The sequence below is a fragment of the Chionomys nivalis genome, chromosome 13 (genome assembly GCF_950005125.1).
Source record: "Chionomys nivalis chromosome 13, mChiNiv1.1, whole genome shotgun sequence".
Lineage (NCBI taxonomy): Eukaryota > Metazoa > Chordata > Mammalia > Rodentia > Cricetidae > Chionomys > Chionomys nivalis.
In genome coordinates, this window is record NC_080098.1 from 50876628 (window position 1) to 50896426 (window position 19799).

At 46.0% G+C, this 19799-nt stretch overlaps 1 protein-coding gene across 2 annotated transcripts in view; it reads left to right on the top strand.

Moving 5' to 3' along the window:
* Positions 1-1147: 1147 nt before the first annotated feature.
* Bphl (biphenyl hydrolase like) overlaps positions 1148-19799 on the top strand; it is a 33308-nt gene continuing 14656 nt past the window's right edge. Inside the window, exons 1-4 of one of the 2 annotated variants that reach the window (XM_057787021.1) lie at positions 1148-1306; positions 6520-6623; positions 8766-8932; positions 13122-13275. In XM_057787021.1, the coding sequence (XP_057643004.1) occupies positions 1200-1306; positions 6520-6623; positions 8766-8932; positions 13122-13275 (532 nt within the window). In that variant the 5' untranslated portion in view covers positions 1148-1199. The remainder of the gene's footprint in view (positions 1307-6519; positions 6624-8765; positions 8933-13121; positions 13276-19799) is intronic. The other variant, XM_057787022.1, reaches the window with a different exon arrangement.

The window sequence follows — 19799 nt, forward strand, 5'->3', positions numbered from 1 at the left end:
AAGGGAGGAAATTTAAAAAAAAAAAAAAAAAAAACAGAAGAGGGAGCCCCATGGTGGTATTTTATAAGCAGCTGACTATAAAGAATGAAGAGCAAGTATTGTTGTTGTGAGAGGTATGTTGTCTTAACAGAGCATTATGAAACGAAGCAGGCTTGAGTACCCCTCCGCAGCCGTGTGGGAAAGACTTCCTAACTTCCCTTGCCATAATCTTGTTATCTATAATTTGAGAGTAAAGAGGTGGGAATGGAGGAGAGTTATATATAGATTAAAAATAAAGTGAAGCATTTTAAGGTGCCTGGCACAAAAGTGATAGTTTTGGTTTGTATATGATGTTGAAAGCTTAACCTACAATCGATCGATGGGTGATTGGATCATTAGGGATCTGATATAATCAACCGAGTAATTCATTGATGGGTTCATAGTTTGATGGCTTTATTGGAAGGCTGTAGGAGGTGGAGCTTGGCTATAAGAAACAGGTCACTGGGAACATGTTTTTGAACGATTTCTTTTGAACAACCTTCCCCACCCCACCTTCTCTTTCCCAGCCTTTGCCAAGTACCTCTGTTACCATCATGTGCTGCTCAGGCCCAAAGCTACGGGTCCAGATGACCTTGGGATGAAAGCTCTGAAACCCTGAACCTTTCCTCATTTTAAATTGCTCTCAAATGCGTGCCACGGTGGTGCAGAAAGTTAACACAATGCAGTGCAGAAACGATGAGTTCTTGAAGACTGACATAATAAATGCTGACAAGGGTAACCTAAAAGCCTGCTGCCATTTTGCTTAGCAGCAAGGGTAGAGGGATAGATAGGTGATGCAGGCCAGTAATCCCAGCATGAGGCCAGGGGATCCGGTGCTCAAGATCAACATCAGCTCATAGTTCTAGGTCAACTGAAGCAACGTGAGACCGTGAGACCGTTTCTCTACAAAAGCAGGAAACAATAGTCTCCCTGCCGAGATGTCCGGCAGGTAGCCCTGCCTCTCCATAGTTTTGGACACCACAGCAATTGCAAGCAAGGAGTGGTGCCAACTGAACTATGCACACTGAGAGCTAGGTTTGTAAGAGAGAACACGCTTCCTTTCTGGCTGGCCTAAAACAAGGGGTGTGGCCTACCAGGGGCGTAGCTTCGGGCTTGGCACTTGAAGGATGGCATCCAGTTGGGCGCACGCGCGGTTCCGCTAGGAGAAGCGACCTGGAGCTATGGCGACTGCAGCGGTACACCCTGCGTCTCTGCGACTGCGGCTGCTCCTCTCGCCCTTGAAGTCCAGGACCCGCGTGCCGCAAGCGGAGCCCGCAGCCGACTTCGGGTAATAGCGTGCTCCTAGCCGCTTGGGGCGCCGGCCGCTGGCGGGGGTGTGCCTGGTGCCTGGTGCCGAGGGCCCTTTACTTCCTCAGACCCCGTCCAGATCCCGCAGAGCCAGTGCGCAAGCACTTCTGTGGCAGTGGTTCAGTTCTAGAACCCCTAATTGCAGATGAAAGGGACCGGGAGGTTCTTTTGCTGGCATTCACGGATCCCAAACCCGATGTCGGTTAGCTAGTTGTTGGGGACAGTAACTATTCCTTGCCTCCTCAGAAATTTGCCTAACCTGCTTCAGTCACAGGGCCCACGTTTCCTGAGTCCTTTTGTTTGCTAATCTCGAACTTCAGTGTGCTGAAGAAACTGTTTGGGAACCTGTGTAAAATCAAAGACTCAGGTCCCCCTGCTAGAAGTTGTGATATGGGTGTGTAGTGATGACCAGGAAACTGCATTTTCCACTCCCCACCACGCTCCACTCCCGCCCTTGGATAAAGCAACAACAACAGTGGAGACCTGCTGTCTTGAAAATGGTGCTCTGTCTCAAGAGAATCTGAGCAGAAATTGTGGATAGAGTAGCCTCAGACTGAGCATATCCTATCATGTACACATGCAGGCATGCCCACTGCGAGTGTGCGGTTTACTGTCAGTCGGCCATTGACGCTAGGGGCTGGCATTGCCCAGATCACATAATGGGTGGATTGAGCACATAATCCAGAAGCAGAGAGAAGGGAAAATCGAACCAGTTTTTTTTAAACATTCCTAGCATGATTGTGTAGCTCTTCGGCTTTATATTTAATTCAGGTTTCTTCTCTCGTTTTAGGGTTATGTGACTTTAGCACATTTTTTTATATACAGGTGGAAAAACACGTCAGTGGCTGTGGTTGTGTAAATCACCAGCAAACAGCAGGCATTTTATCCAGTTTCCTGATTGCAGGAAAGGGATTGAGAAGAGGCTACCAGGGTGTGTTCATGTCATACTCATTGGTGACGTCATGGATGTCGAGAGTCCTAGTCACTTAGCTGCACTGTAGATCACTTGTCCTGAAAGAGCTCCATGAAGGTTTTCCGGGGTCTTGTGCTGCCATTTTAGAAATACAGTTCCATACTGGTATGGCCTGTAATCTGAGAAACAGCTCTGCTGGTTAATTCTGAAACCAGGCTGTAGTCCCCATGCCTACAACTCGAAGCAGTCCTGTGCAAACCTCTTCGCATCCAGTGTCTGGCCCACAACTAGCTGGGTTGTGTAGTGCAGATTAGCTTGTCAGTCCACTGCTTGGAACTCTGAGCCTTTTCTTATTTCATGGACTCTGTGAACTATTAAAAAGTATTCTCTGTGGGGGATTGAAGGCCAGTTATGACAATAATAATTTGCAGAATCGGACAACCCCGCCAGAGAATCAGGTCCAATCCTTCCTCTCAGGCCTGCCTCCACCCCCTGCTTCGCAATCAGACTGAATGCCACCCCAGCACTTTGCCCTGTTGAGGATTCAGCTCTGCCCTGAGGTTGAAGAGGTCATGGTGTTATGAGTTCAAATAGTTTAAGTAGCTGCATTATAAACTCCTACTGTCGGTGTGACTACAGACAAGTAACTCAGCCTCTCTGAGTTTCTGGCCTTGCAGCATTTGTATTTGAAACAAGGACTGTGAAAGGCCTGGAACAGAATAAACAATTAGCAAATACAACTAATGATATAAATAGTGAGCACATAAATAATATATATACATAAATAATAGTATATAAAAGAAGTCATCAAACTTCGTGTAATGAAGTAGCTGATGCTTGACTCACAGTCATTTGCTAGGAAGCAGGGGATAAGCAGTAAGGACTTTCAAAGTGAGCCCCTATTTATTAAGCAATCCCCACCTTCCTCTCTAAGCAAGGTGCTGAAGCCAAGATTCCGGTTGCACACTCAGATGCTCACCCTGGGCTGGATTAGCTAATCCTGTGATCAGCCAATTAGCTTTCCCAGCAACTTTCAGCCTCTCTATGGTAATGTTAGAGTAAATTCACCATGCACCTCAGAAATGAAAGACGGGGAATGTGCCCATAGAGTGCAGGCGCCTGGCAGCAAGCACTAGATTTGGTTTACCTGTTCTCCCCAGCCTCCCCACACAACCACCTCTCCCTGTCTGAGGCGAGTAGACCCCCCTCTGGGTACCATGTAGAAAATTCGCAGGTGGGAGCTAAGGACACACGAGACAGGAAGGTACACTTTGGGGACTCCTAAGCCTTAAGTTCTCTAAGAAATTGACTCAGTCTTGCTGGCCTATTGGGCTAAGTACAGTTGCCTACTTCCCATTCAGATTATGGAGCTGTGCAGCCTGGGTTCACAGATTTGGAAGGCTGCCCAGTGGTTTGCATTCAGCATTTGAGCTCTGCTGAAATAAGAGGAGAAACGAGCTCAGGTAGGCTGAACTGGCTGAACTCCACCACTCCGCCTTCAGTGGAGGCTACACACTAGCACACAGTAAGCACTGAGCTGTATCTGCCCATCTCCTGCTAGCCTTAAGCTTCAGAGGGACATGCCTTTGGTGTCCTGCAAGGTGTGACTTTGGAAGCAGTTAGTGCCCCAGAGGTAGAGTTTTTCTCAGGATTGTACTAGTCGTGGGACTTTGTAAAATTCAACACAATCTCATAAACACACCTGCTTCGTATACCATGGTTAGAAGATAGGTTGTTGGAAGTTTGGGAGGGAAGGGAAGAAAAGAAACTCTGATGGCCAAAAAGAAAGGGGTAGATTGTTCTTGAAGTTTTCTCAGGGTTTCTGTCTTTGTTCCTATCTGAGAGTTGAACAATCCAGTATTGAATGTAGTTCTGGAAGTAAACAAGTGTTAGGGCTGTCAAAAGCCTGGGCTTCAGGCCTGGTCCTCTCCACATGGACTTTGCTTTTTGCATAAGGCCTGACCACTGTCATAGAGACCTCCTGACAAGCTGGAATCGATGCTTTGGGTTTGAAATGACCCCAACTGATGTATCATGTATGCCTGTGGAAGTAAGCCACAAACCTTTCCTTATGTTTGAAATTAATAATTTATTAAGATTAATAATTTTGTTTTTAAATAATTTTCTGTCTCCTCCCCAGCCTTGGATAGTGGAATCAGGTGTTTGGCAGGATGGGCCGGTGTGATGCCCATACCGCTGGTGTGGCGGCACACTGGGTGCCTGTGTTGACACAGCAGGGACCATTTCCGCTTACTGAAGACCCCCATACCATCCAGTCCCTCTGTCCTCTCACTCTGCCTGGCTGGACACAGGCTTATGAGCATGCCACATGGTCTTCCAGCAATGCTGCCCTGCAGTGTTCTTATCTGCATTTTGTGAAATGCCTTCTTTGGCATTTCTTCACAAAAGACCCCTTCCTCTCCTCTCAGATACCTCTGCCCAACCTGACATGGCATTTCTTGTTCTCCCCACCAAAGTCACTTCCAAGCCTTTGCAGATCCTTCCATGCCGCAGTTTCTAGCCACCTGGCGTCTCCTTACTCCTGTTAGTTAGGCAGTGAGAATTCAGAAAAAGGTTTTTGTGAACCAGTGCTCCGGGGAGAGACTGATGCCCAGGGCTGCGGCAGCAGCACCATTCCCGAAAGCCACTGGCTCTGTGCGTTGAGGAAAATGGAAAAAGTGTCCAAAATACCTGCATAGCGCAAAATGGCTTTGACGAGCATGTTCTTGGTACTGCAGGGAAGGGAGCCCCCTCCCCCCAAGAGCTCTAGTGCAGAAAGAGCGGTAAAAGGGAGGAGACGGCACTTGTGTGTGCTTTACCGCTAACATGAGCCCGGTATACACTAATCAGCTGCTCAGGGGGGTGGCTTCATTTAATAAAACAAGAAACTCCGGAAGGAAATTGTATCTAGCTCAGGAGCCTCCAGCATATCCCTGATCAAATCCTCTGTGTCTTTGTTTTCTCTCCTGCTGAGCTGGGAGCGTGTGAACGCCTGCTGAATGAAACCTGTCTTTGTTAGGGCGCACGTTCTGGGCTGGGAGCGTGTGAAGTGCTGACATGACATGTTCAAGTGAGCCTTTGTTAGCAGAATGTGTTGATTTGCATCCATCTTGATTCTGAGTTGCTTAAAGCCTTCCTAAGAGTAAAACGCAGTTCTTTGAAGGAATAGAATGCTAACAAAAACAAATTGATGTCACTCGCTGCTACTTAATGCCTTTATTATTGCTCCTCTAATGTTTGTGTAGACTAGCTTATTTTGGGCTTTCTTATATCCCAATTTTGTCATGTGATTTTCAGAAATTCTATGCTAATATTATATGCACCAATATTCAGCACACACCCACGTTCTTTGTTAATTTTGTTGCTATTGTTTACGACAGGGTTTTTCTATACATGCCAGGCTGACTTTGAACTTGTGGCAATCCCTGTCCTTCTACCTCCCAAGTGCTGGGATTCCATGTGTGCCTGCAGTACTCTTTATTACTTGAACTTAGCAAATCAGACAAAAAAAAAAAACTTGTTTTTATCAAACAGTGCCACATTATGGGTGATCATTTTGACCAAGGACAGAGATGGGATGTGGAACGTAGAAGAAAAAAGGGAAGTCAGTAGTTGACTTAAGTTTACTGCCAATCCACAAGAAGAAGAGCCATTCTTCTTGGCAACTGTACTGGCATGCCCTCCACATCCTGCCTGTCACTGCCCTCTATCAAGGAAGTGGGCAAGAAGACCATAAGGCCAAGAACTGAAGCAGAGGCCATGGATGAATGCTGCTTACTGCTTCCTAGAACAGACAACCCAGGACCACCAGTTCAAGAGTGGCACTACCCACAGTGGGCCCTCCCACATCAGTCATGAATCTTTAAAAATGCCCCGTAGAGTTGCCTCTGGACCAATCTAATGGCGGCACTTTCTCAACTGAAGTTCCTAAGATGATGGTGGCTTGTGTGTCAACTTGGCAAATAAATATATAAATACATGCATACATGCAAGCATACATACATACATACATACATACATACACACATACAAAAAAAATCTAACCAGGGCAGCAGGCAAGTGGGTGCTTCACTGGCTCGAAACAGGAAGACGCTGTTCAGATTTGCAGTCTGTTATAGGGACACAACCTTGGTGGAAAGCTGAGGCACAGATCAAAGCAGTGCAGCATGCCTGAGCGGGGTACCAGTGCTCACTCATGCACGAGAACTGATGCTTTGTCGTATTAAATACACCAGTTTGACACAACTAAGTCTTCCTTCGGGGACTTCTTTCTCTTCCAGCACTGCAGTGACTTCGGCCAAGGTGGCTGTTAATGGCGTTCACCTGCATTACCAGAGAACAGGAGAAGGGGAGCATGCAGTCCTCTTGCTCCCTGGGATGCTGGGTATGTGTGGATTTGAATAGACTGTTTCTGCAGGCTGTGGATCCCCCATGATGTACTATGACGGTAGATGCCAAGCATCGATTACTCATGTCAGTGCTTGCTGAAGGCTTTTAATGAATGCTTGCTCATTCAGAGTTGAGTGATTTGGAAAAGTAAATAACTTTCTACTGTATTAATGTTTTATTCTTTTACCCATTCTTCTCACATTTAAACACACTGTAAAATCGTTTTCTGCTATTGGGGAGGACTGCAGGGGTCAAGGAGACAGAGTCCAAAGAAAGAGGGTTCCAAAGATGAAGCTGGTGACCAGCCATACCTGTTAGTTTGCCTCATATCCGAAGGTTTTCTGGAATATGAGACTTGAAGTGCTAAGCCCAGGACAGGAAGCAGGGTTGTGTGTGTTTGACTTATTTAATAAAAGAAAGGGGTTGTTAAAAGACTTTTCTTTCTTCTTGCTTCCTAGCAGGGTCTCGCTTTATAGCTCAAACTTGCCTTAGCTTCATACATACTGAGAGGTCAGGTTTGTGGCGCTATCCCCAGCCATCGTAAAGTCTTTTTCAAAATCAAGATCAGATGAACACATCACTTTCTGAAGTGTACAGAGCATATTGGAGCCCACTGAATCTCAGTCTAACTTCAGAGAACAGCAGTCCAGGTATAGAAAGTTCCAGAGGGAGTTTGCAGTGATCTCTCAAAACATTCTGAATCTATTTCTAAGGCATGTAGAGTTGCTGCTTTATTTTTTAGGTATTTATGTAATCCCAGTATATACTTACTGTGACTTGCCTCTTCCTCCTAAAGGCTGCATTCAGTCCTCCTTGCTAGGCCTCCACTGATAGAGTCCCACCTTGGGACATTTAGTGCCTTTTTTCTTAAGCTTCTGTAATCAAGGAGATATTTACTCCAATAGCTGACATACAGTTAAATCATCAGTAAAAATAATTTATCATGTTATTTATTATTATTATTGTGTTATTTCAACATTGCAGCCATTAGCTACACAAAGCACACACACCCAGTATAATTTTTCATTTCTCTAAAATATTAGCATGATTCTAAAGCTTTAAAATGGAACAGTGGGAGTCTCTCTCCTGCCTTGTCCCGCAGTACCCATGGGTCACTCTGATATCATACACTGATAATTATGCATATTCTCAAAATGTTTGTAGCACTCTTGGTATTCAAATGCAATTGTTTACTCATTTGGGAATCTATAATTTTAGACTACCCCCTCTAATACTGCCCTAATTCCTCCCCTCCTCCAGGAGAGTTCCTTTTAGATCAGGGAGAGACAAGAAGCTCCCATGAGAGACCAGTAGACAAGGGCTGGAAATCCACTGGTCTGCTTTAGAGCTCGACTGGGTGTGTTTCCAGTCTATTCTGTGGCCTGGATAGTGGGTGCTTAGAAATAATAATAAAAAAAACCCTGCACAGTAAGTACACCTGCTGCTGGAGCTCTTACTAAGTGACCTTCCACACACATAGTGGATGTGAGCACACCACACCTTGATTGGTGAGCAGGGGGCTTGCCAGACAGGGCTGAAACAGGCTCTTGGCATAGGCTCATTTGTTTTATAAACTATGATTTGATTTCCTAAGCATGCATGTTTCAGTGCTTTAATTTGCTTTCCTCTATTTTGATTGTAGCTAAAAAAAATAAAATAAACTCTAATAAATAAACACATTTATATTACCTTAATGAAAACGAAAACATCTGGACTTCTACCTGGATGCCACTGGGGTCTCCATCTTTTTTTTAGTAATTATTCTTTAGAGAAAAGAGAGAGAAAGGAAACCCGGAAACTATCAAATATGAAAGTTCATTTCAGTACAGTTTAGTTAATTCCTTCAATGGATCGGTAGGAGAGAATCACACTGAAAGGCCGTCAAATGAGCCACAAAAATACGGGTCCTGAGCCTCGCTTCCTGAAAATCACCACTAGGGGGAGCTCAGAGGCCGGTCCTAACTCCACAAGGCGTGGAAATCCGCCTCTGGGTGGAGTCCGCCCTTGCAGGGCAGCTTTCCTTGGCTAGCTTTGAAGAGAAAGAACCAGGAACTGTGTTTTGGTATCGCTTCCATTTCACTCTGGTGTGTCGGTGACACTGAGAACATTCAGAATGTAACCCGGTGGCTGTTTTCAGGAAGTGGAAGCACCGATTTTGCACCACAACTTCAGAACCTAAACAAGAAGCGCTTCACAGTGGTGGCCTGGGACCCTCGAGGATATGGACAGTCCAGACCCCCAGTTCGAGACTTCCCACTGGACTTTTTTGAAAGGGATGCAAAGGATGCTGTTGACTTGATGAAGGTGAGACGCAAAGAAGTGCTGGAGTGGGGGAAGATGACTGGACAATCTTCATGTATTCTAATGCCTGGCGTTCTTTCTTTCCGCAAAGGGAATAAATACCTAATGCAAGTCTTACATAAGGAAGCCCTAAAGGACTGAGTCGAAACAGAGCCAGCCATCTGCCGAGGCTACTACCAAGAGGCCAAGTCTGTGCTTTTCCAGACAGTTTCATGGCATACATCAGTGCACAGTTTTAATTTTTGCTATGTGTTGCTTTGCTTTGAGACGGGGTTCCACTGTGTAGTCTAAGCAGGACATGAGATCTCAATCCCTCCGCTTCAGCCCCTGCAATGCCAGGACTGCAGGCCTACAACACTTACCCACAGCAGAATACACAGCTTTATATTGATGTAACCGGAGTCCCAAGCCAGAGGCTCAACTCCATGGCTTCCAATGTGCCCGGTGTAGTCACTCACCCCTAAGAAAGCAGCAAGAGGTGGTGGTGAAGAGGCAGGAATGTGTCTTTAACAAAATTGCCATTTGGAGAAGGTGAAAAGGAAGCCTGTCCTCCCGTCTTCCAGGTACTGACATGAGTCTTAGGTTTAAGTAGAGCAGGAACTGGGAAAGAGGCTAGAAGTCTGCATAACTAAGCGGTCTTGGTCAAGGTGTGATCTGGTGTTTTCTCAGTTCTGGTTCTGCAAGGTAGCCTGAAGAATCATGATGGCCCATGCTTTTAGGTGGGGGACATCATCTCGTGGGGTGATCTGTCTGTAAGGCTCTGCCGTTCCTGGAATCCAAGCTGGCTTTAGGCTTGGGACAATGTGGGTCTGGAACAGAACACTGTAAAAGGCAACAGTAAGATGTCACCACTGCTCCTTGTTGTCTTGTTTGGGTTACCATTGCTGTAGAGAAACCCCGTGACGAAAGCAGCATGGGGAGGAAAGGGTTTTTTCAGCTTACACTTCCATATCACAGTTCATCAAAGGAAGTCAGGACAGGAACTCACACTGGCCAGGAGCCTGGAGGCAGGAACTGATGTAGAGGTCATGGTAGGGGTGCTGCTTTCTGCCTTGTTTAGCCTTTCTTTTTTTCTTTCTCTTTCTCTTGTTCTTTCTCTCTCTCTCCTTCTCCCTCTCCCTCTTTCTCTTCTTCCTTCCTTCCTTTCTTTCTTTCTTTCTTTCTTTCTTTCTTTCTTTCCCTCTTTCTCCTCTTTCTTTTCTCTCTCTTTATTTCTCCTCTTTTTTCTTTCTCTCTATTTCTCCCTTTCTCTCTCTTTCTCTCTTCTTCTCATTCTCTCTTTCTCCCCTCTCCCTCTATTCCTCTCTCCCTTTCTCTCTGTATCCCTTTCTCTCTTCCCCTCTCTTTCTCTCTCCCTCTTCCTCTCTCTCTCCCTCTTAATTGAAGCTGCCTTCCCTCTGATAACTCTAGCTTGTATCTCGTTGACATAAAACTAACCAGTGCTGGGGTTAAGACTGGTTATGTTGGTTATGCACCACCAGCCTTTAAACAGACGCTCCTTGAATGTTTAACATGCCTACAACCAGAGTTGAGCAGGAATCCAGTCCAAAGTAAAGATGATACAAAATGAAGATGGAAAAGTCCAGCTTTTACCCTGCTTTTAATTAATTACCTTGTAGACCCAGGTGAGGAATCAATGCCTTTAAGCAAACATGGTATTTTATTTGGGTGTTTGTTGGGGACAAATACCACTTACCAGAGCAGGGGCATGAGGATTAGAAGAAACAAGCAAAGAGCACAAAGACGCAACTAAAAATAATAAAACAGAAACATAGGGTAGTATCGGGAGAGAGTGAATACTGAAATTCACCTGCGTTTAATTTTCCAAACACAAAAGGGGAAAGAAGACAAAAGACTGCTTTAACAGGATACAAATGGCAAATAGGGCAGTTTGCTTCAACTTTGAGACATCAAGTCGTTAACATTCTGTTGTTTAGGCAGGAACCCACCCTAGACCAAGTGTCCAAGGAGCAGAAGTATACCTGAATATCCTGACCATTGGTCAGGCTGGAGTAAATCTATCTGTATGGACCATCTTAATGCCAAAGAGACCAAGCAACCACACCCTAGGTCAGGATGCGTAGCCACACTTGTCCACAACTCTGAATAAGCTAGAACTCTCCGACCTGCAGACATGGAGGAAATAGGCTCACAGTTTTGGGCCTCCATAGTTATTGTGATTTTTTGAGGCAGGGTCTTGCTGTGTAACCCTGGCTAGCCTCACTAGCAGCAGGGTAGCCTCTACCTGAGTGCTGGGATTAGAGGTATGATACCAATGGCATCAGACTTTACCTTCCATCCTCCAAGTTTGCTGTTTTGAAAATGTGTCAAGGAGATGCTGCTTCCTTCCCAATGAACATACACTTGTCCCTTCTCCATGATCTCACTCTCTGTGGTTTCAGCTGCGGAAATATTAGGTGAAATATTAAGCGAAAAATTGCAGAAATAATTAATTCATAATCTATAGTGCCTTATAACTTAAGTTTATTTTTAGCTTATCTATTAAAACATAAAAGTTGTACATTCCAGGGGGATAAAGTAAGGTTCCAGTACGTGTCTATTCTGCATAATGTTCAAATCAGGTTAAACATGTCTGCCACAACAGCTATTGTTGCTCAGTTGCTTTCCACCTTGTTTTCTGAAACAAGGTCACTCGTTGGCCTGAAGGTCACCAAGTAGGTTAGGTTGGATGGCCAACAAGCTTCAGGGATCCTCCTGTCTCCAGCTCAGAGCTGGGATGTGCCACAATGGCTGGCTTTCTTGGGTCCTGGGAAAGAACTCGGATCCTCATGTTTGTACTGCAAACACTTTGCCAATAGAACTATCTCCCCCAGTCTCCAACATGTATCATTTCCTCATGAGGAAAACTTCCAAACTATTTCCTTCTGTTTTTCTGAAATATAAGTTCGTTAATATTATCTGTAGCATTCTGTCATGAGTTTTAAATTCCCTGCGATTCTAAGTGGTACAGTGAAGTGTGCTGCCCATCCATCCTACCCAAACTGTAAGACATCGCCTGTCCAGTATATCCACTCTAGACTGTGTGTGTGTGTGTGTGTGTGTGCCTGTGTGTGTGTGTAGAGCTCTTGGTTCCGTCTATGTTACAAATCATCTGTGGGGGCAGCATCTTGGAATGTAACCCCAGGAGGTACAAGAGAAGCGCTGAAACAGGGCGGTGGTGGCACACGCCTTTAATCCCAGCACTCAGGGATGCAGAAATAGGCAGATCTCTGTGAGTTCGAGATCAGCCTGGTCTATAGAGTTGAGTTCCAGGACAACCAGAGCTACACAGAGAGAGAGAGAGAGCTGCTGTAATTCACTGGATGTATGCATGGTCTTATTCCATGTATCATCTAGTGGTAAACAATTAACTTTTAAGCTGCTTTTTGCTATAAAGGTGCTCAGGGACATTTGTCACTGTTGTGATTATGAGCAGTGCCATGTGTATTATATCCTGGGTCTGTCTCCCGGTGAGCGAATCCAGGAGGTAGTGTGCCAGGCTATAGAAAACGTATCTGCATTCTGCATGCTAATGTCAGATGGTTATCCAGAGTATGCACACATACGTGTGATCCACCAGCAATTATCCCAGCATTTGTCGGTTCCTTATTTTTAATCTTTTCAGATGCTCCATTTTACTTCTAGAAGCCTCTTCCATATGTTTGTCAGCTTTCTCTACCGAGTCCATTTTCAGGGTCCTGGTTGGCTCACCCAAGATGAATGCAGCTTTACCGCGACACCATGCTCCCTCTTGTCTCTAGGCAGCTCTTCCCACAGTGGCAGCTGTGGCTTCACCAGATACCCTGCCGCCTTTTATTTTATGCCCCTTTCCAATCTACAGGATTACCTGCCCTCTGAGCCTTGCTCGGGTGTATGCACACCCGGTGCTTGTCCTACCCAAATACAGCGGATATCTGCTGATTCTGCTGATTCTCTCCTTTGACGTTTTATCCAGCCAGAAGATAGGCTTCCTGCATAGGTCAAAATAATGGTGTATACTCAAGTTTTTATGACAATTACATTGTAGCAAAGCCAATTGACACTAGGTCTCCAAGTGCCAGACTTGTAGAACTCTGATGGCCACCACCCAGGTTCTTTAAAGAGAGTGGAGTGGTCACTGGGCCCCGTGTCCTGCTGTGCTGGTCACAGGTAAACAGCAGCTGTGCCATGGCTTCTCCTGTGTTGCCCACAGGTGCTGCAGTTCAAGCAGGTCTCCCTCCTGGGCTGGAGTGACGGGGGCATAACTGCACTCATTGCTGCTGCTAAGAACCCATCTTACATCCGCAAGATGGTGATCTGGGGAGCAAACGCCTACGTCACTGACGAAGACTGTAGGATTTACCAGGGTAAGTTCTGCCAGTCATAGGCATTGTCCTGACGATCCTCCTTGCTCCCCCCACCCCCATCTCTCGTTTTGATATGTATTGAGTGACAAGCCGCTCATCCACTTGCGATTCTCAGCTCTAAGGTCAAAAGAAGAATGAGCTTTCAGGAAAGTCATATAATTTAACCAACCCAGAAATGGGTAGTGTTCTATTTCCAGAAGCGAAACTCGGATGACTCAGGCCACAGCTCTGGGAAGCAGTATTTACGTTCACTACCACGGGTAGTGAGCCTGGAGGAAGGAGGAGGCGCTCTGAAGTGTTACTCAGAACCTCATTTAAAGTAATATGAAAGCCAGTTGCAGTGATGCATGCCTGAAATCTCAGCCACTTGGGAGGTTAAGGCTGGGGAATTCTGAGTTCGAAGCAAGCATGGGCAGTGTAGCATTGCCTTGTCTCAAAATGAAAGTTGTGAATGAGCGAATGCATGAATATAATGAGTCTTAGAGGAAGCACTAGGCTGAAAATTTAACCTATGTTTTGGTTACAATAATCTGTGCAGCTTTCTTGGCTAAAGTCTCATTTAAGCTTCTCCTTGACGCTTTTCGGGGCACAAGAGTGGCACCAGTGACCCTGAGCCTGTGGCTCGATGCTAGCCTGCTAACTTGCATTTGTAAAGCCGAAGCACCAATGAAAAGTTAGTTCATGAGCTAGAGGCCAAACTACATGTACATCCTAACTTAACTCTTCCTCGTTTTTCTTCTCCCAGTACTGCTGCCTTGCCTGTACCAATAGCCAGAGCAGAGGGAAGTGTTCGTTGCAATTATTAGACACCCAACCCTCTCATTGTTTAGTATCTAGCAAGTTTTCTGAATTGAGAAGACCAAGCTCTCAGAAGGAAGGAGAGATACCCCAGGGCTTGGAGCCATCACTGGGGCAAAAGAGAAGCTGCTTGGATTTCCCACCACTCCTACCTTCCACCCTGGCCCATCACAACCCTCCCTTTCTCACCGCAAGCTTTTTGTCTCTTCACTAAGCCGTAGATGACCTAACAGAAGCAGTTTATTCCCACTGGGTCCAGCATTTTCTCTCCACAGCTTTGTCTATAGTACGTCTTTTGTGAGTCTGTTGGCCTTCAGAGCCTGAAATCTTTACTTTCTAGCCCTGACAGACGTTGGCAGAGCCCTGCACATGCTACGGCCCTTCCAGGCATCCTGCCATTCACCTTGTAAGCTCCTCAGAGGCTACATCCTGTTCTGGAATCTTAGTTTGCTACCATCTTCCCATTTCTAAAGCAATCTGAAACTCTGAAAGACAGATGACAGAGAAACCGATCCTCGTCTGACCTCCACCCATCCTCACCATCCTCCCTCCTGGTTCAGAGTCTGCCTTGTCCAGAGTAGGTTGTTCCACTGCTGCCATCCATGCGTTCCCACGGCCGCTGCCACCAGATGCCTCCACTTCTTCCAAATCCTTGACTTCCCTTGCTTGGTCCTTCTCTCTGCCTCAACAGGTAAACATGATTCCTCCTCCAAAATACTCCTCACCATGCTGTATCTAGCCCCACAACTTTATTAAAGTAGGCACCCGTGTTCTTGTGCCTTCAGTGACTTGGGGTCCTTCTGCTGCTCTCTGATGAACGGTCCTCACTGCAGCAGGTATAATATTGTCAAAGACAGTGCATACTTTTGTCAGCAGCACTCACTCACTACTCTCTAGATATTTGGATCACATGCTGCGTTTGTAAGGTCTGTAGAAATACCTGCCCCACACACATTGGTCACCAGTGTCACCTCCTCTTTTCCTGGCCATTCACTGATCTTTTCAAAGAAGCAACTTCTAGTACCGACTTGTTTTTTTTTTCTTTTTTTCTTTTTCCATTCAAATATTTACACTTTCTTCCCTCCTCCCATCCCCTCCCGCTCCCCCACACCCCCTCGTCTCTCTCCCTCCCTGCTTGGGAGAAGGCAGGGAACCCTGCCCTTTGGGAAGTCCAAGGCCCTCCCCCCTACATCCAGGCCTAGGGAGCTGTGCATCCATATAGACTAGGGTCCCAAAAAGCTAGAACATGCCATAAAAACAAGTCCCAGTGTTTTTATCAATGGCTTCTCAGCCCCTATTGTCAGCCACAATCAGAGTCTGGTTTGATCACATGCTCATTCAGACCCGGTCCAGCTGGATTTGGTGAGCTTCCATTAGAACAGGCACACTGCCTCAGTTGGTGGACCAACCCCTCACGGTCCTGACTTCCTTGCTCATCTTCTCCCTCCTTCTGCCTTTCAACTGGACCTTGGGAGCTCAGTCCATTGCTCTGATGAGGGTCTCTGTCTCTATCTCCATCCGTCACCGGACAAAGATTCTATAGTGATATTCGAGATAATCATCAGTGTGATAGTGGGGCAAGGACAGTTCAGGCACCCTCTCCTCTACTGTCCAAGGACCGAGCTGGGGACATCCCCGTGGACACCTGGGATCCCCTCTAGAGCCAAGTCTTTGCCAACCCTAAAATGAATCCCTTAACGTAGGTATCTTCTTCCCCGGACTTGGTTTTGTGTAGCTGGAGACTGCTCTTTTGCTCCCTGGCTGCCCAGACGTGAATAATCACACAGAAGCTATATTAATTACAACACTGCTTGGCCAATGACTCAGGCATATTTCTAGCTAGCTCTTACATCTTGAATGAACCTATTTCTATTAATCTATGCATCATCAGGAAGCTATGGCTTACTGGTAAAACTTCTGAACATCTGTCTCCTTTAGCAGTGACGTAGCATCTCTCTTACTCCTCCTTCTTTCTCTCTATATCCCTTCCAGCCTGGTTATATTCTGCCCTACCATAGGCCAAAGCAGCTTTATTCATTAACCAATAAAACAACACATGTACAAAAGGACACCCCACATCAGTTTTGTTTTCTGTCTTCCATTGTTTCTGTTTCCTTCTGCTTTCTTTGGATTCTGATTTGTTTTATGCCCTCCAATCTCAAAGTTAAAATCTTGGTTATTGATTTGAGATGTTAACTCTTTTCTAATATATCATTTAATGTTATATATAAAGGTGATTTATTAGATTGATTTACAGGATGCAGTCTGGGCAACCCAACTAGGGCTGTCTCACACTGGAGCAGCTGAGAATCCAGGCATGCCTCCGTCAGCAAGGCTGGATGCCTTAGCAGTCCCATTCTGAAGGCCTAGGGGATTCTTAGATAGCTGCTGGTCTTCCGTGTACATTGGAATCCTGAAGATGGTGGTTTGCATATTGGTGAAGGAATGCTGCAGTGTCTTAGTTAGGGTTCCAGTTGCAGTGATAAAATACCATGACCAAAGCCAGGCAGTGGTGGCGCACACCTTTAATCCCTGCACTCGGAAGGCAGAAGTAGGTGGATCTCTGTGAGTTTGAGGCCAGCGTGGTCTACAAGAGCTAGTTCCAGGACAGGCTCCAAAGTTACAGAGTAAAACTGTCTCGAAAAAACAAACAAAAACAAAAACAAAACACAGTGACCAAAAGTCAACTAGGGAAGGAGAAGAAGAGGGTTTATTTCACCTTACAACTCTCAGGGTCACTCTGCCACTGAGGGAAGTCAGGGCAAGAACTCCAGGCAGGAACTGAGGCAGAGGCCATGGAGGAGTAATGCCTACTGGTTTGCTCCTTCCTGCTTGTTTGCTCAGCCTGCTTTCTTAGAGAACCCGGGACCCCCAAACCAGGGGTGGTTCCACCCTCAATGTGCAAGCCCACCCCTCCCACACACACATCAATCATCAATCAAGAAAATACAACACAGGCCTGCCCACAGGCCAATCAGGTGAGAGCATTTTCTCAATTGATGCTCCCTCTTTCCAAACGGCTCTCGCTTGTGCGGTATTGACTACCCAGCACATGTGACAACCTGATAGATGGACTTGCCAGCAAGAAGGAGGGCAACCAGATGAAAATAAACTTCCTTTTTCCAGGTCCTTTTTTGGGGGCTGACACCAGAGAGTGTGGTCTTCCTGCTTCGATTCATCTGATTAAGAAAATCTCTCACAGAGTCCCCACCACCTTGGGTTTTAGTTGATTCCAGATGCTGTCAAGCTGACAGCAAAAATTAGCCATCATAGCACCTACGAATTTTACCATGTTACTACGTTACATATTTCACTCATCAAAAGATATTTCAAAATATCTTTTCTAATATAATATCTCGTAGGTACTTACAAGGAAATGTTTAATTTCTAAATACTTGGGGTTTCCTAGATATCATTTGCTATTTGTATTTAATTTGCCTAGATTTGGAAAACATACTTTGTACGGTTTCACTTCTTTAAATTTAGAACATGGACTGCACTATCTTCTTCTAAAATTGAACACTGCCCCCATCTCCTTGCTGGCTTTCCTCTGTCATTCAGTTAACAGCTGCATGTAACATATAACAGATGCATGTAAGTTTTCATAGAGGGCTCAGTTCTCCTCTACCCTCCGTGTCTCACCATGATTTTGTTCCGTTGATGGCACGCAATGACTCCTGAGTTATATCCCCCGCCCCCTCCCTGTTACCCTCACTCTCCTGGTTCAGAACCTTGGGCTCATGGGGATATTCTCTCCTCCATAGCAGAAAATCCCTTGTAAGGCAAAAGTCAAGATGTTCCATCTCCCACTTTAAAATAGATAGATAAATAAATAAATAAATAAATAAATAAGTCCTCTAGTAACTTCAAAGAAGTCCACTCAGCTTAGCCAGACCCTGCCAGTCTGGCTCCACTCAGCCCTCCAGCTCCTCTCTTCCCTGTCTTTTTACACACGTCCTGCTTTATAAAGCTGCCTTTGAGATGCACCTTGTCCTCTCCCAGGCACATCCTTCTCAGTAGTCACCCCAATACCCAGCTCCCAGGGTACCACCTCTGAGAAGGTGTCCCAGAGCCCTTAAGCCCGGTGGACCCGTAATGGGATGCACATGCTCACACCATGGTACCTTGCCCTGGGTATTGCCACCCATTTACTCCCTCGCCCTAGTCACTGTAGAATAAGTTTCCCATCACAAGGGTGCTGACCTTCCTTGCTTTCTGAAACAAAACAAAAGCTCTCTCAGTCCCACGATACTCACTGTCTAGAGTGTCTCTGTTTCCTTCCCTAACCACCATTGCCTCTTCCTCATCCTGGAAAGTGACCTCTGACCCACCATTCCAGTGGAGAGAGTGCCTTCCATGTATCCAACCCTCAGGACACTTGGCTGTTCTGTGTTACTTTTGAATCCCCCCCCATGGTCATTGAAAGCAGTCTCCTGCCGTGCATGGTAGAGTTTATACCCTCCTCTTCAGCTTCCTCTGGGTGCCTTTCTGGCCACTGCATTTCATGGCCCTGGCATCTGTCTGCTTTCTATCTGGCTTTGGTATCTGGGACAGTGTCATTGAGTTTCCCAAGTACCATTCTTGCTTTCCGATCTTCTTGTTTTCCATGTGTGTGCATGTGGGGGCGGGCTTACATGCACACATGTATGTGTTGGGGTGTGGGTGCCTGTGTATGTGTCCAGGCATGTAGAGGCTAGAGGTCCACTTGGGGTGTTGTTTGTTTTCTGACTCAGGATCTGTCCTTGAACCTGGTGTTCACTGCTTAGGCAAGGCCGGCTAGCCTGTGAGCCCCGGGGATCTGCCTGTCTCTGCTTTCCCAGCACCTGGATTACAGGCATGCACCACTGCATTTAGGCTTTTGATGTGGGTTCTAGAGTCAAATTCAGATCCTCATGCATGTGTGACAAGTCTATACTGCCTCTAATCCACCCCAACCCCCGCCGCCGCCTTCAAAGCCAGCATCACCAGTGTGTTGCCCACTCTGGCCTCAAGCCCTTGGACTCCCTCCTTAGCCTCCTGAGTAGCTCAGATTACAGGCACACTCTACCAAGCTCAGCTGTGTCCTCGCTCTGTGCCCCTCCCTGTCTTCTCCTAGCTTCCAAGCCCCACACCTTGGGCTCTTCATTTAATTTTTTCATATCTGGTTGCCATACAGATACCGTGCCATGTCTAAAAACTGAACTCAGTCCTTCCCCTTGTCCTTTTCCTCTTGCTAAATGTCTTACTCTGGTAAATGATTCACTAGGGAGCACAGTACACACTGGTTTCAGACCCGAACACAGCCTATTACCTTGGCTTTACTTTCTGTAGCTTTTACTCTGCTATGTTCTGAAGTCTTCAATGGACAATTCCAGAGTAATCAATCCTTACGTTTTTAAGTTGTGGGCCATAGTGAGAAGAATGCCGGAACATTCTGTCACACCTGGTGCTGCTATATGCCATCCATATCACAAACCATGCCTTGGTCCAATGCATGCTGCCTGCCTGTTAGTCCTCAGAAACCATCAACGTCAATAGATCCACTGTCAACTTGCTGCCCTTCCTGCATTGCGTGCACACTTGTTTTACTTAAAACACTTCCTGTAATGAGGAGCGATGCTGGCAGTCCTGCTGCAGTGCACTCTACTTGCTGTGGATGGCGTTAGTTATTACTAATCTCTTTTACTGGTCCTGCTTAGCAATAAATGTCACCAGGAGAACACAGTATTTGTAAAGTTCAGTGCTCT